This window comes from Nomascus leucogenys, chromosome 2 (assembly GCF_006542625.1).
Source record: "Nomascus leucogenys isolate Asia chromosome 2, Asia_NLE_v1, whole genome shotgun sequence".
NCBI classification, from domain to species: domain Eukaryota; kingdom Metazoa; phylum Chordata; class Mammalia; order Primates; family Hylobatidae; genus Nomascus; species Nomascus leucogenys.
In genome coordinates, this window is record NC_044382.1 from 139,608,867 (window position 1) to 139,635,283 (window position 26,417).

Genomic DNA, 26,417 nt, shown 5'->3' on the forward strand with positions numbered 1-26,417 from the left:
TTAGCATCAAGGACTAATCAAGTTAAAATCTCTCCAAGTTATACAAGTGGACTCTGTTCACTTTACAGGATTATTGCTTTTTAAGAAGGGAATTGTTGAGATACTGCAAGTTATATTACCAAATTTTAAAAAATCCTACAGATAGTATTAGCTGAAGAAGGTTTTTTTTGGGGATAAGGTAATGTATTAAATAGTGTAGGACTGATTATACATATTACACATTCCCTACTTCAGCAAACCTTGAGTATAGAGTTTCTTTCAGTCAGACCTGAAATTAGGTCTCTCACTCATGTGGTTTCAATTAAGTTCTGTTAAAAATAGCTCGTAATGTAAGCATTTTCATTTTTAGCACTTCAATAACTTCACTACTTTTTTGTTTTGTTTTTTGTTTTTGTTTTTCTCTACATTGCTTTACAGAAAGATTTACTACTTTTAATGGTACTAGCGAAAAACTTTGAAGGAAAAAAAAAACAATCAAAGGAAGTTACATTGTACCCTGGCATTGTCTTTCTTTTTTCCTTCTCAGACCTCTCAGGGATGAAGGCTCTTTGTGAATAGCTAAAACCATCTATTTTAGTGTACAGTCTTCTAATACCAATGATTTGGTTCTTTATCTTATAATATAAATACATATATTTAAGAAGCATATGGAATAATTTTTTTTCTTAACTGATTAAAAGTAAATGACAAGAACCTCAGTAGAATTTCAACACAGAGATATATCACAAATAACTGGACAATTTTTAATTTTTAATTTCATATAATTTCAGGCAGACATTCTGCTTTATAGACTTTGACTTGACACTCTTGTCTTCAAAGTAGTGAAAATTCAGCCACAGCTGTTTTTTCATGCCATTTTTATTATGATATCTGGAGAAAAAAATATAACAATAGATTACTTTGTATGCAAGCAGGTGTCCAATACTTACTAATAACCAGTCTGCAGGGGAGAGAGCACTTAAAGCCCAGGTCACTCTTAATTTCAGCCCATCAAGCCTCAGGAAACAAATCCAGAGGCCATTAAAAAAAAAAGGAATATTTGGCTGATCCCTTCTAGGACATGCTGAGGACATCTTCTCTTTGGAGAAGCAAGGAGATCTGATCAATAACATTCTGGTGGAAAGCCCAGCAAAAATTGCTGTCAGTGGCCATCACAGGACCTTTAACCCCAGCCCTGTAACCTGGAGCACTTGATCCAGTTGTGCTTTTCATCCCTGTCCTCAGCCACCACCCAGGAAGAAGCCTCTCATATTCTCTTGCCCATCCTTCCTTTGCATTTTCCTACCCTTTATTACAATTGAACCCAGGCTCCATGCCAAAGCAGGACTGATTCTGGGGCCTTTGCCCCCACATCTTGTGCCAAGAGATCCAGAGTGGAACCAGCTTTACCTAGTTAACACTGCCACTTTCATACTATCATATACCTCATCCTCTGGCCAAATCAGCCTATATCAATGGCTCTGAAATTTTGTTGCATCTAAAGCTACCTAGGATTTTAAAATCCTGATATCTAGGCCATCTTCCATACCAATTAGATAAGGGACCCACATATCAGACAACCGGGAAGGTATGATGTGCAGCTAAGTTGAGAACCCACACCTGTATCTTTGCTATTCAAACTAGGGTCCATGGACCAGTTATGTCAGCATCACCTAAAAGGTTGTGATAAATGTAGAATCAGCAGTCCCATTCTAAATGTACTGAATCAAAGTCTCCATTTTAACAAGATCCTCAAGCAATTCACAAGTACATTAAAGTTTGGGAAATGCTGGCTATACTTACTACTCTCTACTCCTCCCTGTTTACTGACCTCAGACACTGCTCACTCATTAGACTTTGGAAAATGGTTCACAGTCATCCTCTCCACATGAACTTCTGGGTAACTTCCCAAATGGGTAATCAGCCCACCCAACTATCTTGTCTCACCTACCCTTCAACTTCTCAGTCTTCAAATACACATCCAAGGCCATGACCTATATTTCCCCTCGCCATCACCTACAATGCATCATTTCTGACACTTTACAATATTAAAGACCCAAAAGTCATCTCTAACTACCATTCTTTCTTACTACCGTGCACAAGTACCTATGTTAGTCACTAAGCCCTGTCAATTATACCAAGAAAAAATTTCTAGTTTAGACTGGTTCTCCTAAATCCTACAGAAATCCTAAATGAGATCCCTGAGGCGATGATCTGGGAATCTGCATTATTTATAAGTTCCTCTGGTTGTCTGGGCACCACATTTTGAGATACACTAGCTCAGATACTTATTTTTTCGACTTTGCTCACTGGAACTTTTGCAAAACTCCCACTTGGTCTTTTTGTTTCTAGGGTCATTTCTTCTCAAATCACCCCTGTACTTCCTGTGAGAATGAGCAAATAAAAAGTAAATTTGAGCCAAGTGTGGTGGCTCATGCTTGTAATCCCAGCACTCTGGGAGGCCAAGGTGAGCAGATTGCTTGAGCCCAGGAGTACGAGATCAGCCTGGGCATCGTGGTGAAACCTGGTCTCTACAAAATACATAAAAATTAGGTAGGCATGCTAGCACCTGCCTGTAGTCCCAGCTACTTGGCAGAATCGCTGGAGCCTGGAGGTTCGAGGCTGCAGTGAGCTGTGATCACACCACTGCACTCCAGCATGGGTGACAGAGCAAGACTCTGTCTCAAACAAACAAAAAAAAAACACATACATACCTCTATTGGGCTTGTTTTACATATCTGACTTCCTCTATGAGACTATAAACTTTATAAAGACAACTGTGTCTTTATCTCAATATCATCAGCAACTATTTCTAGCATATGATATCCAGACTCAATAAATGTTTGCTGAATAAGTGAACCAAATAACTGGAGAACTTCATCTTTTCATTCTATAACCACATGACACTAAAACAACAGACTTAAAAGGCCTCTAGGATGGCGATCTAGTTTGATTTCTTTATCCCCAAGGCACTGGCTGGCATACTTCATCTCTGTATTTTCACTAGAACAATGGTTCTGTGTCAAAGACTATACAAACTTACCTGACATATTCTTTACATGAGGTGGCATAACCAAATTTACCATCAATGACACTAACCAGTCAGCATATTTTAGGCTTTTTGCAATTTGATAAAAACCAAAGAACAGGCTGGGCACGGTGGCTCACGCCTGTAATCCCAGCACTTTGGGAGGCCGAGGCAGGTGGATCACAAGGTCAGGAGATCAAGACATTCCTGGCCAACATGGTGAAACCCTGTCTCTACTAAAAATACAAAAATTAGCTGGGCATGGTGGTATGTGCCTGTAATCCCAGCTACTCGGGAGGCTGAGGCAGGAGAATCACTTGAACAAGGGAGTCGGAGGTTGCAGTGAGCTGCCACTGCACTCCAGCCTGGCAAGAGAGCAAGACTCCGTCTCAAAAAACAAGCAAACAAACAAAAAAACAAACAAAACCAAAGAACAGTTTTCAAAAGGGAGATGAAGAAAGCTAAACTTGAGAAATTAACCTAACCTATAGAAACAAATAATTATTGCATAATGAGTGATTATTATATGTCACACTCTTTACAAAGATTATCTCTAGTCCTCACAACAATTCTTTGAGGTAAGAACTACTATTTTACCAATTTTACAGATAGGAGGCTAAAATTCAGAAAGTTTAAGGAATGTGCTTATATAACAGTTAGGACTGGAACTTAGGGATGTCCTATTCTTAAGTGATTTCTACTACCATCTTTCGGATACTCAAATTAATATGTTTCCACTTCATTTGTCATATATCTGTGTGATACTTCTGCCTGCTATTATTATCCAGAAAATCAAACTTCTCCCTAAAGATAACATATGCATCCAGTTAAAGGCTGTGATTCTACAGTACTAGACTGAGATATGAATTTATAACACATACTTTATCGTCTCTTCTGGAGCTCAAAATAAAATTTAAAAATCTTAAAATTTACTATAAGGATAGCTACAGGTTTTGTCTGATTAGCCAAAAGGTATTATTAGACTTTTCTAACACCTCAAAGTTAAACGTGTCCTCTCTTGGGTTCCTACAGTGTCTTGTTCTAGTTCTGATTCTACAAGTAATAAGCTCTGTGAATTTGGGCAATTCACTTAACCTGGCCAGGTCATTTTTGTTATATGTAAAATGAGTAAAATAGACTAATGAAATGGTTCTCAAATGTTTGTGCTTACTGGAATCACTTTCAAAATGCAGGTTCCTGTGCCATCTCTAGAGACTGTAGTTTACCAGGTCTGTAGTTATTCTGGTGGAGGTGGTCAGAAGGACCACGCATTGAGAAACCTTAGACTAGATGTTTTCTACAGCCCCCTTTATCTGGCTGTCACTATTCCAACGACTTACCCACACCACCTCCTCTGTCACATCTCTTTGGTTCACTTTCACCATTGTTTTTTCTTTAATCAGCATAGTGCCAGTTATTAACGAACAAAAAGCATACTGATCACAGTCCTAGACTGAAATTCAAAAGTGAATTTCACCCCGTAATCCTGATTAGATTACTGCCAAAATAGCTAAAACTTTAAATGCCAGGACTAAAAATAGGCTGCTGCATGCTCAAAATAACATGATCACTAGTTAGCTTGCTGCTTTGCTATTTTTACTAAAGGAAAGAGACAAGTGGCCAGAGGTTGAAAGGGAAACAGGAGGCAACTGTTACGGTGAGAGCCTAGAAAGAGGCCAGGAGATGGCACCATCAGTTCATTAGTTCAACATTAATGGGGAGGAGAACTGAGGGCTGTAAATTAAACTAAAAAACTTCAGTCTGAACACTCATAAGAACCTCCCAGACACACTTTGGTTTTGATTTGTTACATACTTAAGTCCAGAATTTTGACAATATCTAATGTCAGAAACTAATATGACAGGCCAAAAAGATCAAATTAAGAGTGTTTCTAGTGTTATTTGTAAACTTTTTCTTTTTTTTTTTTAAATTTTTTATTTTTGAGATGGAGTCTCACTCTGTCACCCAGGCTGGTGTGCAGTGGTGCAATCTCAGCTCACTGCAACCTCTGTCTCCCGGCACCTGCAACTACGCCCAGCTAATTTTTGTATTTTTAGTAGAGACAGGGTTCTGCCATGTTGGCTAGGCTGTTCTCGAACTCCTGACCTCAGGTAATCCACCCACCTCAGCCTCCCAACATGCTGGGATTACAGGCATGAGCCACCACGCCTGGCCAACTTCTTCTTCTTCTTTTTTTTTTTTTTTTTTGAGACAGAGTCTCACTCTCTCACTCTGTCGCCCAGGCTGGAGTGCAGTGGCACGATCTCGGCTCACTGCAAGCTCTGCCTCCCGGGTTCATGCCATTCTCCTGCCTCAGCCTCCCGAGTAGCTGGGCCTACAGGTGCCCACCACCACGCCCAGCTAATTTTTTGTAGTTTTAGTAGAGATGGGGTTTCACCGTGTTAGCCAGGATGGTCTCAATCTCCTGACCCGCCTGGGCCTCCCAAAGTGCTGGGATTACAGGCGTGAGCCACCGCGCCCGGCCCAGCCAACTTCTTAAAGTATAACAAATACACGGAAATGTACACATATGTACAGCTTGATAGGTTTTCACAAGCACAACATACCTGTGTAAACAGCACTGAGATAATGAAACACAACATTACCGGCACCCTAGAATTCCCCCTTGTAATCCCTTCCAAGTAATGCCCCCACTCCAACAAGGGTATCCACTATCATGATTTCCATTATAGTTTAGTTTTGCCAAGTTTTATACTGTATGTAGATAATATTAAATATACTCTACTGGGTCTGGCACCCTTTGTTAAATGCATCATTATGTTTGTAATTTTGTATATAACATGTAATATGTAACAGTTGTATATAACTTTATATTGTTGATTTTCACTGCTATATAGCACTCTAATGAATGAATATACCATAGTTTATCCATTTTACTTAATGGGCATTTGGATAGTTTCCAGCTTGAGGCTATCATGAACACTGATGCTATTAATATTCTAGTAGATATTTTTTGGTGACACATATATACATTATGGTTGGGTATATTCCTACAATGAAACTGGTGGGTCTCCAAAGGCCTTCCACCTTTGTAATTTCCAGGGGTCAAGTAGTATGAGAGACATCCCTATTAAGGTGAAGAATGAGGTATTGCATCTGGCACCTCCTATAACCAAAAGGCAGACACAATGCCTAGTCAGCTTTTTTGGATTTTGGAGTTAACATATTTTTCATTTAGGTGTGCCACTCCAGCCCACTCACTGAGTGACCTAAAAAGCTGCTAGATTTGAAGGGAGGCCCAGAACAAGAGAATGATCTGCAATAGGTCGAGGTTGCTGTGGGGCTGCTCTGACAATTGTGCCAAATGATCCAGCAGATCCAACGGTGCTTGAAGTGTTAGTGGCAGATAGAGACGCTGTTTGGAGCCTTTGGCAGGTCCCTGCAGGTGACTCACATGGTGAACCTTTCGGGTTTTGGAGCAAAGTCCGTCCATCCTCAGTGGAAAACCACTCTTTTGAGAAACAGCTTTTGGCTTATTGCCAAACTTTAGTAGCAACTAAGCACTTAATCATAGGCCATCAAGTTACCATGTGACCCACGCTGCCTATCATGAACTATGTGCTGTCTGACCTACCAAGTCATAAAGTTGGTGTTAATGGCTGCACTCCATTATCAAATGGAAGTGGTTTATGTAAAACTGAGCTTCAGCAGGCCCTGAAGTCATAAGTCAGTAACATGACGAAGTGACCCAAAAGTCCATGGCCCCCACCCTGGCTACATTACCGTTTCTCTCACTGCCTGCTCTGAAGATGACATGAGGAGTTCTCTACTATCAGTTGACTGAGGAAGAGAAAACTCATATTTGATTTACAAATGGTTTTCTATGATATGCAGGCCCTGCCTTAAAGTTGACAGTTAGAGCAACTACAATTTCTTTCTGGGATATCCCTAAAGGAAATTGGTGAAGATAAGTCCTCCAGTGGGCAGAACTGAGAGGAGTGCACCTGGTTGTGTGCTTTGTTGAAAGGAGAAATAACCAGATGTTTAACTATATATATATATATATATATATTTTTTTTTTGAGACGGAGTCTTGCTTTGTCACCCAGGCTGGAGTGCAGTGGCACGATATCGGCTCACTGCAAGCTCCGCCTCCCGGGTTCACACCATTCTCCTGCCTCAGCCTCCTGAGTAACGGGCTACAGGCACCCGCCACCATGCCCGGCTAATTTTTTTGTATTTTTAGTAGAGACAGGGTTTCACTGTGTTAGTCAGGATGGTCTCGATCTCCTGATCTCGTGATCCGCCCGCCTCAGCCTCCCAAAGTGGTGGGATTACAGGCTTGAGCCACCGCGCCCGGCCGATGTTTAACTGTATTCTAGAATGGTAGCCAATGATTTGGCTGTATGGTCAGGGACTTGGAAAGGACATTTTATTAGTCAGGGTTCTCTGAAGGACAGAACTAATAGGATATATATACATAAAAGGGAGTTTATTAAGGAGTATTAACTCACACGATCGCAGAGTCCCACAATAGGCCATCTGCAAGCTGAGGAGCAAGGAAGCCAGTCCAAGTCCCAAAGCTGAAGAACTTGGAGTTCGATGTTAGAGGGCAGGAAGCATCCAGCATCAGAGAAAGATGTAGGTTGCAAGGCTAAGCCAGTCTAATCTTTTCACATTCTTCTGCTTGCTTTTTATTCTGGCATGCTGGTAGCTGATTAGATAGATGGTGCCCACCAAATTGAGGGTGAGTCTGCCTCTCCCAGTCCACTGACTCAAATGTTAATCTCCTTTGGCAATACCCTCACAGACACACCCGGGAACAATACTTTGCATCCTTTAATCCAATCAAGTTGACACTCAGTAATCCATCACAAGTGGACTGAAAAATTTGAGAGGAGGCATTGGACAGACCTTTTGTTTTTTTTTTTTTTTTTTCCGAGACAGGATCTCACTCTATTGCTCAGGCTGCAGTGTAGTGGCGTGATTACAGCTTACTGCGGCCTCCACCTCCTCGGGCTCAGATGATCCTCCCACCTCAGCCTCCCAAGTAGCTGGAACTACAGGAGTGCACCACTACACCTGGCTAATTTTTGTATTTTTTTGAAGAGATGGTTTCAAAATGTTGTCCAGGCTGGTCTCAAACTCTTGGGCTCAAGCGATCCACTCGCCTCAGCCTCCCAAAGTGGTGGGATTACAGGCATGAGCCATCACACCCAGCCAGGACAGACCTCTCTCAATGGGGAAAAAAAGAAAAGAAAAGAAAAGAAGGATGTATGGCATAAAATTGTCACCAAAGGTGATCTTAGCAGAGGAGGATTTTAATAATGAAGTGAATATAGGATAATCAAGTCTGTGGAAACCAGTCAGTCTCTATTCCAGCCACCTCTGTCAGAACAGGGCTGGGGAAAGAGGCTAACTGGTATCCTCTTTGTTCATGGCTCATGAACAAAGTGGCCACAGTGGCAAGAATGGCGGTCATACATAGGCTCAGCAATATGGATTTCCACTATCCAAGGCCAACCTGGATGCCACTGCTGAGTGCCCAACCAGTCAGCAGCGGACAACAACACTGACTCGAAGTATGGCACTATTCCTCTGGGTGCTCAGTCAGCTTTGTAGTTGATTACATTGAACTACTTCCATCATGGAAGGGGTAGCATTTTGTTGTTACTAGAACAGACACGTGATACAGATTTGCCTTCCTCATACAAAATTCTGCCAAAATTGTCATCCACGGTCTCATGGAATGCTTTACCCATTGTCATGATATTCCATACAACATTGCTTCTGATCAAGGAACTCACGTCACAGCAAAAGAATTGCAGTATGAGTCATTGCTCCTGGAATTCACTGGGCTATGTTCCCTATCATGCTAAAGAAGCTGGCCTAATAGGATGATGGGATGGCCTTTTGAAGATTCAGTTACAACACCAGCTAGGTGGCAATAATTTGCAGGTAGGGCAGAGTTCTCCAGAGGGCTATATATATGCTCTGAATCGGCATCCAATAAATGGTACTTTTTTTTCCCTCCATAGCCAGGAATCAAGGGGTAGAAACAAAAGTGGCACCATGCATTATTAACCCTGGTGACCCACTAGCAAAATTTATCCTTCCTGTTCTCATAATTTTATGCTCCACTGGCTTAGAGGTCTTAGTTCCAAAGGGAGAAATTCCTCTACCAGGAGACTAATTCCATTAAACTGGAAGTTAAGACTGCCCCCAGTCACTTTGGAGTCAATAGGCTAAGAAGGGACTATGGTGTTGACTAGGGCGACTGATCCGGACTATCAAGGAGAATCTGAACTACTACTCCACAATGGTAGTAAGGAAGAATATGTCTGGAACACAGGAGATCTCTTAGGCTATCTGTTAATTTTATCATACCCTGTGATTAAGGTTAATGGAAAACTACAACAACCCAATCCAGGCAGGACTACTAATGGCCCAGACCCATCAGAAATAAAGTTTGTGTCACCCACCAGGTAAAGAACCATGACTATCTGAAGTGCTTCCTGAAGGCAGAAGGAATATGGCATGGGTAATGGAAAAAGGTGGTTATAAATACCTGTTAGGATCACCTGATTAGTTAGGCAAGTATCTTTGTTTTCTTCTCTCCCTTATCCCTTTATCATATAATGTACAATGTATTAATAATAGTTAACTTTATATCACAGTTTTTAAGTTACAGGATAGCAAGAAGAAGGGTGAACATTGCCTGAAACTTTGTATCCTCTTCTGGGGAAAAGGTTAGCACATTTTCAGTTTTATGCAGGACAGCTGTAGCATGTTAGGCAAAAGTATGACTTTATTATTGTCTTTATTTGGAGATTAAATATGGTTTAAGGAGATGCAAATGGATGCGTAGTTGATAAGGAGTGCGCTGTGATGGTTAGTTGTATGTGACAACTTGCCTAGGATATATTACACAATTATTCAGTTAAATACTAATCTAAGTGTTGCTGTGAAGGTACTTTGTAGATGTGGTTAATATCTATAATAAACTTTCTATCAACTTGAAGGAGATTATCCCTAATAATATAGGTAGGCCTCATTCAATCAGTTGAAAGGCCTTAAGAGCAAAACTGAAGTTTATCTGAATAAGAAGAAATTTATCTGTAGGCTGCATCATTGGCTCCTGCCCAAGAGTTTCCAGCCTGCCATACAGTTTGCAAACCTGCCCAGCTATACTTCTACAGCTCCATAACTGTATAAGTCAATTCCTTGTTTTATTCTCTCCAGAATGGTAATTAGCATACGTTAGGCCTTATTCTATCCTCTATAACTTTCAACCTCTCTTTAATATTTTCCATATATGTATATGTGTGTGTGTGTGTGTGTGTATATATATATATGTATATAATTGGCTCTTTTTGTTTGGTAGGATCCTGACAAATACAGGATCTTGCTATTCCCTACCACTATGCTGATGTTATCAGAGATAGAAGTCAATTACGTGCTTTCTCCTTGAAAACTTCATAACCTAAGGAATATGAAATATGAAAAGTCAGCACTGTAAATTATGTTAGGTAGCAAATATATTATTGTGAGGGTCAATTTTAGATATCAATTTGGCTGGAATAAGGGATACTCAGAAAGCTGCTAAAACGTTATTTCTGAGTAGATCTGTTTCTGTGAGGATGTTTCCAGAAGAGACTGGCATTTGAATCAGTGGACTGAATAAAGAAAATCTGCCCTCACCCAAAGTGGTCAGGCACCATCCAACTGGTTGAGGACCAGAATAGAAAAGGCAGAGGAAAGGCAGATTTACTCTCTCTTCTGGAGCGAGGACATCCATTTTCTCCTGCCCTTGGACCTTGGAAGTCCAGGTTCCTTGGCCTATGGATTCTGGGAGTTTCATAAACACTCCCCAAGTTCTAAGTCCCTTGGACTTGGACTTAGTGATGCCACTGGCTTCTCTGGTTCTCCAGCTGACAGATGGCACGTCATGGAACTTTTCAGCCTCCATAACCACATTAACCAATTTTCATTAAAAATCCCCCTCACTGGCCGGGCACGGTGGCTCACGCCTGTAATCCCAACACTTTGAGAGGCCAAGGCGGGTGGATCACAAGGTCACGAGATTGAGACCATCCTGGCTAACATGGTGAAACCCCATCTCTACTGAAAATACAAAAAAAAAAAAATTAGCCAGGCGTGGTGGTGGGTGCCTGTAGTCCCAGCTACTCAGGAGGCTGAGGCTGGAGTATGGTGTGAACCTGGGAGGTGGAGCTTGCAGTGAACCAAGATTGCGCCACTGCACTCCAGCCTGGGTGACAGAGCGAGACTCTGTCAAAAAAAAAAAAAAAAAAAAAAAAAATTCCCCTCTCATATATCTCTATCTCCTCTAGGTTCTGTTTTTCTGGAGAACCCTGACAAATACAATTATTAAGTATCAAATGAGTAGCACTGAATTGAGTATTCAAGGAACTTGTAAAAAAGAGAGATCTCTATAGACTTAGAGAATGCTCAGGGCAGGTACTGTGGAGGAAATAAGTACAAGAATTAAGAATGGACATCTTGGTTGAATTGAAGCTGTACATATCTAACTAAATTTCAATTGCTTCATTGGCTGTTTACTCATAAAAAGTCCAAAGTGCCACTGAGTAATCAGACATTCTGGCTGAAGCATTGTGGGGGGAGATGTTAAGCCTTCTCAACTCAAAAAAACAAAGAAAAAACAAAACAAAAAAACACTGCATTTGGAGTTTAGAAAGCTTAAAAGATTGAATTCCTCTCTACCACTTGGAAGAAGTATGATCTTGGACAAATTCCATACTACTTTAAATCTCAGAGTCTTAATATGTAAAATAGGAATAACAGTACACATCTCATCTATTATAAAGTCATAATGAAATATGAGGTTCTTAGCACAGTGCCTTTCACAGAGGAAGTACTCAACCAATATGAGGTGAATGCAAAAACATCTCCACATCTCTAAAAGGAATGCTACTAAAATTGAAACCAAAACAATACTAAATTTCACATAATTATAAGAGGAAGTATCCTGGATAGATTTTACATCAGTGTCATACACTAATTTTTCAAAAGATAAAGTATCTGTCTTTAAAGAAATTATTTTACTCTGGTTCTGGTTCTGAAATCTGACCACACTTTTTTTTTTTAATGAAGAGACAGGGTATCCCTCTGTCACTCAGGCTGGAGTGCAGTGACCTGATGATAGCTCACCATAACCTTGAACTCCTAGGCTCAACTGATCCTCCTGCCTGAGCTATCCAAAGTGCTGGGATTATAGGCATGAGCCACTGAGTCCACCCCGACTAGGCTTTTATAATTTTACCATTTCCACTTTGTGCAAGAACTCTTAGAATACAATTTATAACTGAATTTCCTGTGTACATACGGCATTTTTAATGAAAAAAATGTTTTATATCATCCAAAAAGTATGCTCTGCATTCATACTACAGTACCTTGAGGGATATCCTTAGGAAGAGAATATTTCTTCTTTACAATAACACCTTTATTTTTCACTTGTCTAGTTCTTGGTGATGTTCTAATAATACAACATATTTCTGATGCATTTGCCGGAAACTGGAAAAGAAAAAAAGCAGATATTGCATAATTCCTCCAAATACTACATTTGTATGTTGCTTTATTTCAAAAGCAACTAGTCTTAATATCTGTATTTCTTAGATATTAATAACAGCAAGCATTTATTAAATGCTTACTCCACTTCTAACAGTAATTGGTTTTAAAACATATGTTCATTTAATATTCACAAGAACCAAGCAAGGCAGATTATATTATCTCCATTTTATAAATGAGAAAACAGTTTCAGAGAGATTGACTTCCTTAAGGATAGGGAGTAAGTAATGGTAGAGCTGAGATTCAAGCATGCTGAAGTGGGAGAGAAAGTTTGCATGATTTATTGAGTTAAAACCCAAATTTAAATTTAACTGAGTTAAACACAAATTCCTTGATTTTTTACCTCAGGTAATGTTGACAATTTCCCATCAGGCAGATAGTCTCCGGAATAAAAAAATACCGGCTGGGCACAGTGGCTCACGCCTGTAATTCCAATACCCTGGGAGGCCAATGCAGGAGGATTCCCTGAGGCAGAGGCAGAGGTGGAGGCAGAGGCAGAGGGGGAGGGAGAGGGGGAGGGAGAGGAGGAGGGAGGGGGGAGTGGGAGAGGGAGACAAGGAGGGAGGGGGAGGGGGAAAGGAAGGAAAGAAATGCCATGTCTTTCAGAAGTGACGTATCTTGTTTTTTAGAATTCAGAAGCCGAGATGTATTTATCCAGGGCTTCTGTTATTTTAAATAAAGTCTATATAGAAACTTCTTATGTATTTTCTTTTTTTTTTGAGACAGGGTCTCATTCTGTTGCCCGGGCTGGAGTGCAACACCTTTGATCTTGGCTCAAAGCAACCCCTGCCTCCCAAGTTCAAGTGATTTTCATACCTCAGACTCCCAAGTAGCTGAAACTACAGGCATGCGCCACTACATCCGGCTAAATTTATGTTTTTAGTAGAGACAGTGTTTCACCATGTTGGCCAGGCTGGTCTGTAACTTCTGACCTCAGGTGATCTGCCCGCCTCAGCCTCCCAAAATGCTGGGATTACAGGAGTGAGCCACCGTACCTGGCCAGAAACCTCTTAGGTGAATTTAAAAAAATCTTTTTTAAGTTTTGTAAGTACATAGTAGGTATATATACTTATGCAGTACATTAGATGTTTTGGTACACACATGCTGTGCATAATAATCACATCTATGGAAAATCGGCTATCCGTATCCTCAAGCATTTATCCTTTGCATTACAAACAATCCAATTAGTTATTTTTAAATGTACAATTTTAAATACCAGACTTTTATAATTTTACTGTTTCCACTTTGTGCAAGAACTCTTAGAATATAATTCATAACTGAATTTCCTGTGTACATAAGACAATTTCCTATATGGCCAGCAAATACTAGGTCTTCTTCATTCTTTCTATTGTTTTGTACTCATTAACCATCCCCACCTCCCCCAACCAACCCCAATCCCGAGCATCCAGCTATCTTTCCCAATGTCTGGTAACCATCCTTCTATTCTCTATCTCCACGAGTTCAATTGTTTTGATTTTTAGATCCCACAAATAAGTGAGAACAAGTGATGTTAGTCTTTCTGTGCATGGCTTATTTCCCTTAACATAACGGCCCCCAGTTCCATCCATGTTGTTGCAAATGACAGGATCTCATTCCTTTTCATGGCTGAATAGTACTCCATTGTGTACAAGTATCACATTTTGTTTATCCATTCATCTGTTGACGGACACTTAGGTTGCTTTCAAATCTTGGCTATCGTGAACAGTGCTGCAACAAACATGGGAGTGCAGATATATCTCCGATATACTGGTTTCCTTTCTTTTGGGTATATACTCAGCAGTGGGATTGCTGGATCATATGGTACCTCTATTTTTAGTTTGTTTGTTTGTTTCCCCAAGACAGTCTCACTCTGTCGCCCAGGCTGGAGTGCAGTGGTGTGATCTTGGCTCACTGCAACCTCTACCTACTGGGTTCAAGCAATTCTCCTGCCTCAGCCTACCGAGTAGCTGGGATTACAAATGCACACCACCATGCCTGGCTAATTTTTGTAGTATCAGTAGAGACGGGGTTTCACTACGTTGGCCAGGCTGGTCTCGAATTCCTGACCTTGTGATCTGCCCACCTCGACCTCCCAAAGTGCTGGGATTACAGGCATGAGCCACCGTAGCCAGCCTATTTTTAGTTTTTTGAGGAACTTCCAAACAGTTCTCCATAGTGGTTGTACTAATTGACATTCCCACCAACAGTTTATAAGGGTTCCCTTTCTCCACATCCTCACTAGCAACTGTTATTGCCTGAGTTTTGGATAAAAGCCATTTTAATTGGGATGACATATCTTATTGTACTTTTGATTTGCATTTCTCTGATCAGTGATGTTGAACACTTTTTCATATGCCTTTTAGTAATTTGTATGCCTCCTTTTGAGAATTATCTTCTAAAATCTTTTCCCCATTTTTGAACTAGATTATTAGATTTTTTCCTACAGAGATATTTAAGCCCCTTTTTCCTTTAGAATTGTTTGAGCCCCTGGTTATTAATCCCTTGCCAGATGGGTAGTTTGCAAATATTTTCTCCCATTCTGTGGGTTGTCTCTTCACATTGATTGTTTACTTTGCTGTGCGGAAGCATTTTAACATGATGTGATCCTATTTGTCTATTTTTGCTTTGGTTGCCTGTGCTAATGGGGTATTATTCAGTAAATATTTGCCAAATGTCCTAGAGTGTTTCCTCAATGTTTCCTTGTAGTAGTGTCATAGTTTGAGGTCTTAAAGTATTTAATCCATTTTAATTTTTGTATAAGGTAACAGGTAAGGATCAACTTTCATTCTTCTGCATATGGATATCCAGTTTTCCCAGTATAATTTACTGAAGACAATGTCTTTCCCCAATGTATGTCCTTGCTACCATTACGGAAAATGAGCTCGCTGTAGATGGATGGATTTCTCTCTGGGTTCCCTATTCGGTTCCATTAGTCTATGTGTCTCTTTTTATGCCAGTACCATGTTGTTTTCATAGCTCTGTAGTATAACTTGAAGTAACGCCATTCCTCCAGTTTTGTTCTTTTTGCTCAGGATAGCTCTATTAGTCTGTTCTTACACTGCTATGAAAAAAATATCCAAAATTAGGTAATTTATAAAGGAAGGAGGTTTAATTGACTCACAGTTCCACATGGCTGGGAAGGCCTCAGGAAAGTTACAACCATGGTGAAAGGCACACCTCTTCACAGGATGGCAGAAGACAGAAAAGTGCCAAGTGAAGGGGGAAGCCCTTTATAAAACCATCAGATCTTGTGAAAACTCACTATCATGAGAACAGCATGGGGGAAACTGCCCTCATGATTCAACTATCTCCACCTGGTCCCACCTTTGACACGTGGGAATTACTACAATTCAAGGTGAGATTTGGGTGGGAACACAGAGACAAACCATATCAATAGCTTTGGCTATTCTGGATCTTTTGTGACTGCATATAAGTTTCAGAATTGTTTTTCCTATTTCTGTGAAGAATGTCATTGGTATTTTCATAGAAATTCCATTAAATTTGTACATTGCATTGAGTAGTATGGGTATTTTTATGATATTGACTCTTCCAATCTATGAACATGAAATATATTTCCATTTTTTTGGTGTCCTCTCCAATTTCCTTCATGTTTTATAGTTTTCACTGTACAGATCTTTCACTTTTTTGGTTAAGTAAATTCCTAGGTATTTATTTTACCTGTGGCTATTGTAAAAGGGATTATTTTTTAAATTTCTTTTTCAGATTGTTCACTGTTGGCATATAGAAATGCTACTGATTTTGGTATGTCGATTTTGTATCCTGCAACTTTCCTGAATTTATTTGTCAGTTCTAATAACTATTTAGTGGAATTCTTAGGTTTTTCCAAGTATAAAATCACATTATCTGCAAACAAAGATAATTTCACTTCTTCCTTTCCAATTCATATGCCCTTTATTTCCTTCTCTTGTCTAACTACTCTAGCTAGGACTTCCAATACTATGTTGAATAACTGGTGAAAGTGAGCATCCTTGTCTTGTTCCAGGTTTAAAAAGAAAGGCTTTCAGTTTTTTCTCATTCAGTATGATACTAGCTGTGCGTCTATCATGTATGGCTTTTATTATGTTTGATGGAGCAGAAGCACCGTCATCTCAGACAAACACTGCCACTTTAAGTTCCAGCTCCCTTTCTAGCCTCATGCATTTCAAGGAAATAATTTCTCTTCTAACTACAAGCAGCCAGAAAGAGCAGACAGTAAAACACAGATAAGACAGCTCCGGCACAAAGGGAGATGGGGGGAAAGTCTTTTGGGTAACTGCCAAACTTCACCCTCATACAATGGGCCCCAGCAAAACAGTGAGCCTTAATAGGCACATTCCTTTCTCTGCAGGTGCACTAAGATAGGGAAGCTAAAAGACTGGGGGCGGGGAGTGGGGGCGGGGGGTGGGTGGGTATGCCCGCAGCTGCAGAAAGACGTATGGGAACAGACACACAACTCTCCCTCCCAGATAAGCACAACAGGCCAGTCATGGTGGCTCCTGCCTGTTAACCCAGCACTTTGAGAAGCCAAGGTGGGAGGATTAGTTGACATCAGGAGTTCAAGACCAGCCTAGCCAACATGATGAAACCCCATCTCTACTAAAAATACAAAAATTAGCCAGGCATGGTGGTGTGTGCCTAAAATCCCAGCTACTCTGGAGGCTGAGGCAAGAGAATTGCTTGAACCCCTGAGGTGGAGGTTCACTTCCAGCCTGGGTGACAGAGCTAGAAGCTAGAATCCATCAAAAAAAAAAAAAAAAAAAAAAAAAGCAAGCACAACAAAGAGACACAGAAGCAGTCTAAGCTTCTAATAAACTCTCCTACTCTGAATCCTTAAAAACTCTTGGTCTGTAAGAGAGTGTGCCTCTGACCTAACTCAGCCAGAACGCTCCTCTCAGGTTTGTTTTCTCTAAAATAAACCTGTCTTAACTGGCAAGCTACCTTTCTTGTTTCTTTCCTTTTTTTAACTCTTACAATGTTGAGATATGTTCCTTCTATGCCCAGTTTTTTGAGTGTTCTTATCATGAAGGGGTATTAAACTTTATCACATGCTTTTTCAGCTTCAATTGATCATATGGATTTTGTCCTTCATTCTGTTGACACAATGTATCACGTTAATTGATTTGCATATGCTTAACCATCCTTGAATCCCTGGGATAAAACCTACTTTGTCATGATAAATGGTTTTTGTTTTTTTTTTTCTTTTTTGAGATGGAGTCTCCATCACCCAGGCTGGAGTACAGTGGTGTGTTCTCAGCTCACTGCAACCTCTGCCTCCCAGGTCCAAGTGATTCCCCTGCCTCAGCCTCCTGAGTAGATGGGATTACAGGCATGTGCCACCACACCTGGCTAATTTTTTTGTATTTTTAGTAGAGACAGGATTTCAGCATGTTGGCCAGGCTGGTCTCGAACTCCTGGCCTCAGGTGATCTGCCTGCCTTAGCCTCCCAAAGTGCTGGGATTACAGACGTGAACCACTGTGCCTGGCTGATAAATGATCTTTTAAATGTATTGTTGAATTTGGTTTACTACTATTTCGTTCAGGATTTTTCCATCAATATTCATCAGAGATACTGGTTTATAATTTTGTCTTTTTGATGTGTCTTTCTCTGGTTTTGGTATCAGGGTAATTCTGGCCTCACAGAATGAATTTGGAATTATTCCCTCCTCCATTTTTCAGAACAGTTTGAGTAGGATTGGTATTAGTTCTTCTTCAAATGCTTGGTAGAATTCAGCAGCAAAGCCATGAGGTCCTGGGCTTTTCTTTACTGGGAGACTATTACGGCTTCAATCACATTACTTGTATTGGTCTATACAGGTTTTTGATTGATGGTTCAATCTTTGTAGGTTCTATGTGTCTAGAAATTTATCCATTTCTTCTAAATTTTCCAAATTATTGGCATGTAGTTGCTCATAGTGGACATTAATGATCCTTTAATTTCTGTAGTATTCATTGTAATGTTCCTTCTTCATCTCTGATTTTATTTACTTGGGTCTTCTTTTTTTCTTAGTCTGGCTAACGGTTTGACAATTTTGTTTATCTTTTCAAAATACCAACTTTTTGTTTTGTTGATCTTTTGTATGTTTCTTCAAATTCATTTATTTCTGTGCTGATCTTTATTATTTCTTTTCTTCTACTAAGTTTGGGTTTGCTTTGGTCCTGCTTTTTCTAGTTCTATAAGATGCGTCATTAGATTGTTTATTTGAAGTTTTTCCTCTTTTCTGATGTAGGCACTTACAGCTCTAAATTTCCATTTAGTACTGCTTTTGCTGTATCCCATAGGTCTTGGAATGTTGTGTCTCCATTATTATTTGTTTCAATAATATTTTCAATTTCCTTCTTAATTTTTCATTGACCACTGGTCACTAAAGAGCACACTGTTTAAATTCCAGGTGTTTGTATAGTTTCCAAAATTCCTCATTATTGATTTGAAGTTTTACTCCATTGTGCTCAGGGTAGATGCTTGATATTGTTTCAATTTTTTGAGTGTTTTAAGACTCATTTTGTGACCCAACACATGGCCTGTCCTTTGAGAATGATTCATGCGTTGAGGAGAAAAATATGTATTCTGAAGCCACTGGATAAAATATTCTATAAATATCTATTAGGTCCATTTGTTCTACAGTGCAGATTAAGTCTGATGTTTCTTTGTTGATTATCTGTCTGGGAGATCTGTCCAATGCTGAAAATGGGCTCTTTAAGTCTCTAGCTATTGTTATACTGAGGTCTGCCTTTTTTTGTGAGACAAGATTTACTCTTTTGCTTTTGCCCAGGGTGGAATGCAGTGGTCCAAACACAGCTCACTGCAGACTTTACCTCCTGGGATCAAGCAATCCTTCCACTTCAGCCTCATGTATAGCTGGTGCCACCATGCCTGGCTTTTTTTTTTTTTTCTTTTTTTTGGAGACATGGGGTCTCACTTTGTTACCCAGGCTGGTCTCAAACTCCTGGGCTCAAGTGATCCTCCCACTTTGGCCTCCCCAAAGTGCTGGGATTACAGACATGAGCCACCACACCCAGCCTCTCTCTTTAGCTCTACTAATATTTGCTTTATATATCTGGGCGCTCCAGTGTTAGGTGCGTATGTATTCACAATCATTATATGCTCTTACTGAACTGACCCCTTTATATCTTTATATAATAACCTGCTTTGTCTTTTCTTACAGTTTTTGCCTTTAAATCTGTTTTGTCTAAGTATAGCTACTGCTTTTTTTTTGGTTTCTATTGGGATAAAATATCTTTTTCCATCCCTTTATTTTCATTTTGTGTGTATGTTTATAGCTGAAGTGTGCTTCCTGTAGGCAACAGATCATTGGGTCTTGTTTTCTTTTTTTTAATCCATTCAGCCACTCTATGTCTTTTCATTGGAGAGTTTAGTCCATTTACATTCAATGTTGTTATTGATAGTTAGGGACTTACTGCTGCCATTTTATTATTTTTTTTCTGGTTGACTGACAGTCTTCTCTTTCTTTTTTCCTTCCTTTCTGCTTTCCTTTTAGTGAAGATGATTTGCTCTTGCAGTACCCTTCAATTTCTTGCTTTTTATTTTTTGTGTATCTGTTGTATATTTTTTGATTTGAGGTTACCATGAGGCTTGCAAATATTATAACTAATTATTTTAAACTGATGACAACTTAACTCTGATTTCATAAACATGCAAAAATAATATTAAAACTATAACTTTGTCCTCTTGCTTTTTAACTTTTCATTTTTTCTCTTTATGTCTTACTGTACTGTCTATGTCTTGAAAAGTTGTAGTTATGATTTACTGGTTCACTGTTTAGTGTTTCTACTTAAGTCAAGAGAAGTTTACACACTGTGATAACAATGTTATACTATTCTGTTTTTCTCTGTGCTTACTATTACCAGTGAGTTTTCTACCTTTAGGTGATTTCTTATTGTTCATTAACATCCTTTTCTTTCAGAATGAAGAAATCCCTTTAGCATTTCCTATAGGACAAGTCTGGTGTTGTTGAAATCCCTCAGCTTTTGTTTGTGTATGGAGATCTCTATTTCTCCTTCATGCTTAAAGGATTTTTTTTTTTTTTTTGCCAGGTACACTATTCTAGGGTAAAAGTTGTTTTCCTTCAGCACTTTAAATATGTCATGCCACTCTCTCCTGGCCTGTAAGGTTTCTACTGTAAAGTCTGCTGCCAGATGTATTAGAGCTCCATTTTACATTGTTTCTTTTTTTCTTGCTGCTTTTAGGATCTTTTCTCTATCCTTGACCTTTCAGAGTTTGATTATTAAATGCCTTGAGGTAATCTTCGGATTAAATCTGCTGGGTGCTCTACAAACTTCTTGTTCTTGGATATTCATATTTTTCTCTATGATTGAGAAGTTCTCTGTTATTATCCCTTTGAATAAACTTTCTACCCCTATCTCTTTCTCTACCTCCTCTTTAAGACCAGTAACTCTTGGGTTGGCCCTTTTGAAGATATTTTCTAGATTTCGTAGGTGTGCTTCATTCTTTATTCTTTCTTCTTTTGTCTCCTCTCTGTCTTTTCAAATAGCCAGTCTTAAGCTCACTAATTCTTTCTTCTGCTTGATCAGTTCTGCTGTTAAGAGACTCTGATGCATTCTTAAGTATGCCAAATTGCAGTTTTCAACTCCAGGATTTCTGCTTGATTCTTTTTAAGTATTTGAGTGCCTTTGTCTAATTTATCTGATAGAACTCTAAATTCCTTCTCTATCTTATCTTGAATTTCTTTGAATTTCTTCAAAACAATGATTTTGAATTCTCTGTCTGAAAGGACATATATCTCTGTTCTCCAGGATTGGTCCTTGGTGCCTTATTTAGATCTGGTGGGGTCATGTTCTCCTGGATGATGCTGTTGCTTATAGATGTTCATCAATGTATGGGCATTCAAGAATTAGGTATTTATTGTAGTCTTTACAGTCTGGATTTGTTTATGCCTGTCCTTCTTGGGAAGGCTTCTTAAGTATTCCAAGGGACTTGGGCCCCAAGCCAAGTAACACTGGTTTTTGCAGACTTGTAGCAGTACCACCTTGGTAGTGTTGGATAAGACTTGTAGCAGTACCACCTTGGTAGTACCACCTTGGTAGTGTTGAATAAGATCTGGAAAAATTATCTGGATTCCTAGGCAGAGACTCCTGTTCTTTTCCCTTACTTTCTCCTAAACAAATGGAATCTCTATCTCTCTTTGCTGAGCCACCTGGAACTGAGGGTATGGTGATGCAAGCACCCCTGTGACCACCACCAGTGGGACTAAGCTGGGTCAGACCTGAAGCCAGCATAGCATTAGACCTTGCCCATGGCCTTTCCCTCCAGTGTGGTGAGTTCCCTCAGGCCTCAGGCTCTCAAGGATGAACAAGCAACCAAAAACTATCAGGAATAAAATGCAAGCCAGGTGCAGTGGCTCACACTTGTAATCCCAGCACTTTGGGAGGCCAAAGTGGGAGGATCACTTGAGGCCAGGAGTTCAAGACCACCCTAGGCAGCACAGTGAGACTTGACTCTAAAAAAAAAAAAAGAAAAGAAAACTTAGCCAGGTGTGGTGGTCCACACCTGTAGCCATAGCTACTCAGGAGGCTGAGAGAGGAGAATCACTTGAGCCCAAGAGTTGAAGGTTACTGTGAGATACGATCCCACTACTGCACCCCAGCCTAGGTAACAGAGAGAGACATCCTGGCTCAAAACAAAACAAAACAAAACAAAAAAACAAAACAATAACCAGGAATGGAAAGAAGATTTGAAAAAGAAACAACCAGAATTTCTTGAAATGAAAACGTTTTTGAAATAAAAAATTCAGTGAAAGGCTTAAGAAGCAGAGTAGATAGATAAAGAATTACTAAAGAAAATGCCCAGACTATAACAAATAAATGAAAAATATTGAACAGAGGTTGAACAACATGGAGAATAGAATAAAGCCTAACATATAATTACCATTCCAGAGAGAATGTAATAAATAATAGCTGAAAATTTTCCCAAATTAATGAAAGACATGAATCCACAGATTTAGGAAGCCCAATCCCAAGAAAAATTAGAATTTACAAAGAACAGCAAATAAAATTAATAATCAAGCCAGGTGCACTGGCTTACAGCTGTAAACCCAGTACTTTGAGAGGCTGAGGTGAGGGGATCACTTGAGTCCAGGAGTTCAAAACCAACCTGGGTAATATAGGGAGACATCATTTTACTGAAAAAAAAAAAAGAAGAAGCTGGGCATGGTGGCATGCATCTGTAGTCCCAGCTACTCAAGAGGCTAAGGTGGGAGGATCACTTGAACCCAGGAGGTCAAGGATACGGTGATCCATGATCTTACCACTGCACTCCAGCCTGGGTGACAGAGTGAGACCCTGTCTTAAAAAATAATAATCCTTATCATCCACTTATGTACACATTCCAGTAAAATTATAGCACACCCCAAACAAAGAGACCTTAACAAAATCCAGAAAGAAAAGATATATGTGTCAGGCCCCAAGACCACCCTCAGGCTCAGTGATTTGCTAGGACTCATAGGATTCAGAAAAGCTGTTATACTCAGGGTTACAGTTTATTACAGCAAAAGGATACAGATTAAAATTGGCAAAGGGAAAAGACATAGGGCCAAGATAAGAAGCAGTTGTCCTCCAGTGGAGTCACATGATCAGCACTTAATTCTCCCATGTGCAAAGGGAAAGCTCAGTGAGCCTTGAGGTCAGGGTTTCTATCTGGGGTCAGTCACACAGGCATGTAGTTCCTTTGTGACAGACCTCAGCTACCCAGCCCCCAGAGGTCAAACAGACACAGTGTGGAGCAAAGCCTTGGGCATCAAAAACAAGTATTTACCATAAACCACATTGTTTGTATAAACTATCTGGCAAGGCCCAAGACCTCAGGCATACAGACATTCCTAAGAGGCAGAATACTCCAAGACTCACAGGTTATCTCCCAGGAGCCTGGCCACAGGACAGTCCTAAGGACCTTGGGAATGTGCAAGCCTGCTGAGTTAACCCTTTCCTGCATACATATACTTTACAAGGCAATCACAATTATACTATTAGGACAACTGTAACTGCCACATGTAAATCAAAAGACAGTGGAATGACACCATCAAAGACCAGAGAGAAAATGACTGTCAACTTAGAAATGTGTACCAAGAAAAACTACCTTTCAAGAATAAAATCAAATTAAAGGCATTGTTTTAAACCTAACACAATCTACCACCAAAGACCTTCACTAAACAAACTAATCTAAATGGTGAATTTTTCTTGTGTTTTTTTTTTTTTTTTTTTTTTTTTTACTACAGCTGGGATCTCGCTATATTGCTTAGGCTGGTCTTGGACTCCTGGGCTCAAGCAATCCTCCCACCTTGGCCTCCCAAAGTGCTGGGATTACAGGCATGAGTCACTGTGCCTGGCCTAAATGGTGAATTTCAAAATGAAGAAAAATGATCTGAGATGATTGTCCTAAGAGGCAAGAATAAAAGGTAAGCAAATTTAAATATATGTAATATACACAAACATTGTCTAAATAATAGCAATAATGCTGATTATTATAATTTGGGGTTAAAGAAAAGACAGAACCAAAATACTGTAAAATAAAAATATGTCAGTTGGGAGTGGGTGATTGAACTTAAAAGTATTGTAAGGTTCTTATATTTTTTGCCAACAAAGTTGAGTTGTTTACTTTTAGACATTACTAACTTAAATATACCTCGTAAAATTTCAACAGTAGCCATGATTGATAGGGCTTGGATCTGTGTCCCACCCAAATCTTGAATTATAACCTAAATTATAATCCCATGTTGGAAGAGGGACCTAGTGAGAGGTGACTAGATCCTGGAGGCAGTTTCCCCGATGCTGTTCTTGTGATAGTGAGTGAGTTCTCATGAGATTAGGTTGATAAGTGTCTGGCACTTCCCCTGCGCTCTCTCTTTCCTGCCACCTTGTGAAGAAGGTACCTACTTCCCCTTTGCCTTCCCCCATGATTGTAAGTTTCCTAAGGCCTCCCCAGACAGGCAGAACAGTGAGTCAACTAAACCTCTTTCCTTTATAAATTACCTGGTCTCAGGTGGTATCCTTATAGCAGTGTGAGAACGGACTAATCCAATGATAACAAACAAAATAGAAAGCAGTAGTTTCAAATCAGTAGGGGAAAGAAGTGAAATGGAAAAAGTTAACTTTTTTTTTTTAATTTTTAAGAGTTTCACTGTGTTGCCCAGGTTAGAATGACACAATCATGGCTTACTGCAGCCTCAAACTCCCGGGCTCAAGTGATCCTCCCATCTGATCCTTCTGAGTAGCTAGGACTACAGGCATGTGCCACAATGCCTGGCTAATTATTTTTCCTTTTGTAGAGACAGGGTCTGTCTATGTTGACCAGGCTGGTTTTGAACTCCTGGCCTCAAGCAATCCTCCAGTTTTAGCCTCCCAAACTGCTGAGATTACAAGTGTAAGCCATCATGACCAGCCAAAATTGTTTTTTCAATGAACCAAAAATTGTTAAGAAGAAAAGGGAGGCATACAAAAAAACTGGATAAAAGGAATAATTATGATCACAGAAACAAGTCCAAATGTATCAATAATAACAGTACATATAAAGGGACTAAATTTGAAAGTTAAAAGACAGAGCTTGTCAGACTGGAAAGCTATTTACAAGAGATATACCATAAACATAAGGCCATAAGAAGGTTGAAAATAAAAGGGTAGAAAAAGATATACTAAGGAAATATGTAAAGAAAAGCGGGATAACTATATAGCAGACAAAACAGAATTCAAGACAAAAGAAAACATTATTAGAAACAGAAAGGCTTGCTAAAGAATGAAAACAGGTTCAGTTCACCAGAAAAACATAACAATCATAAACATGCATTGAATAAATAAAAGAGCTTTAAAATACATAAAGCAAAAATTTAGAGATCTACTGATTTGGGGTGGAGAATTCTGTAGATGTCTATTAGGTCCGCTTGGTGCAGAGCTGAGTTCAATTCCTGCATATCCTTGTTAACTTTCTGTCTCGTTGATCTGTCTAATGTTGACAGTGGGGTGTGAAAGTCTCCCATTATTATTGTGTGGGAGTCTAAGTCACTTTAGGTCAAAAAGGACCTGCTTCATGAATCTGGGTGCTCCTGTATTGGATGCATATATATTTAGGATACTTAGTTCTTCTTGTTGAATCGATCCCTTTACCATTATGTAATGGCTTCCTTTGTATCTTTCGATCTTTGTTGGCTTAAAGTCTGTTTTATCCGAGACTAGGATCGCAACCCCTGCCTTTTTTTGTTTTCCATTTGCTTGGTAGATCTTCCTCCAAACACCACACCTATTCCAAAATTGACCACATAGTTGGAAGTAAAGCACTCCTCAGCAAATGTAAAAGAACAGAAATTATAACAAACTGTCTCTCAGACCACAGTGCAATCAAATTAGAACTCAGGATTAAGAAACTCACTCAAAACCACTCAACTACAAGGAAACTAAACAACCTGCTCCTGAGTGACTACTGGGTACATAAGGAAATGAAGGCAGAAATAAAGATGTTCTTTGAAACCAATGAGAACAAAGACACAACATACCAGAATCTCTGGGACACATTCAAAGCAGTGTGTAAAGGGAAATTTATAGCACTAAATGCCCACAAGACAAAGCAGGAAAGATCTAAAACTGACACCCTAACATCACAATTAGAAGAACTAGAGAAGCAAGAGCAAACACATTCAAAAGCTAGCAGAAGGCAAGAAATAACTAAGATCAGAGCAGAACTGAAGGAAATAGAGACACAAAAAACCCTTCAAAAAATCAATGAATCCAGGGGCTCGTTTTTTGAAAAGATCAACAAAATTGATAGACCACTAGCAAGACTAATAAAGAAGAAAAGAGAGAAGAATCAAGTAGACGCAATAAAAAATGACAAAGGGGATATC

The 26,417-nt window shown here is 39.6% G+C and overlaps 1 protein-coding gene across 1 annotated transcript in view; it reads right to left on the reverse strand.

Annotated features, from left to right (window-relative positions):
- Positions 1–601: 601 nt before the first annotated feature.
- MEIKIN (meiotic kinetochore factor) overlaps positions 602–26,417 on the reverse strand; it is a 147,944-nt gene continuing 122,128 nt past the window's right edge. Inside the window, exons 12-13 of the mRNA XM_012505287.2 lie at positions 12,399–12,519; positions 602–870 (exon numbers count right to left, since the gene is read on the reverse strand). Coding sequence (XP_012360741.1) covers positions 848–870; positions 12,399–12,519 — 144 coding nt within the window. The 3' untranslated portion in view covers positions 602–847. The remainder of the gene's footprint in view (positions 871–12,398; positions 12,520–26,417) is intronic.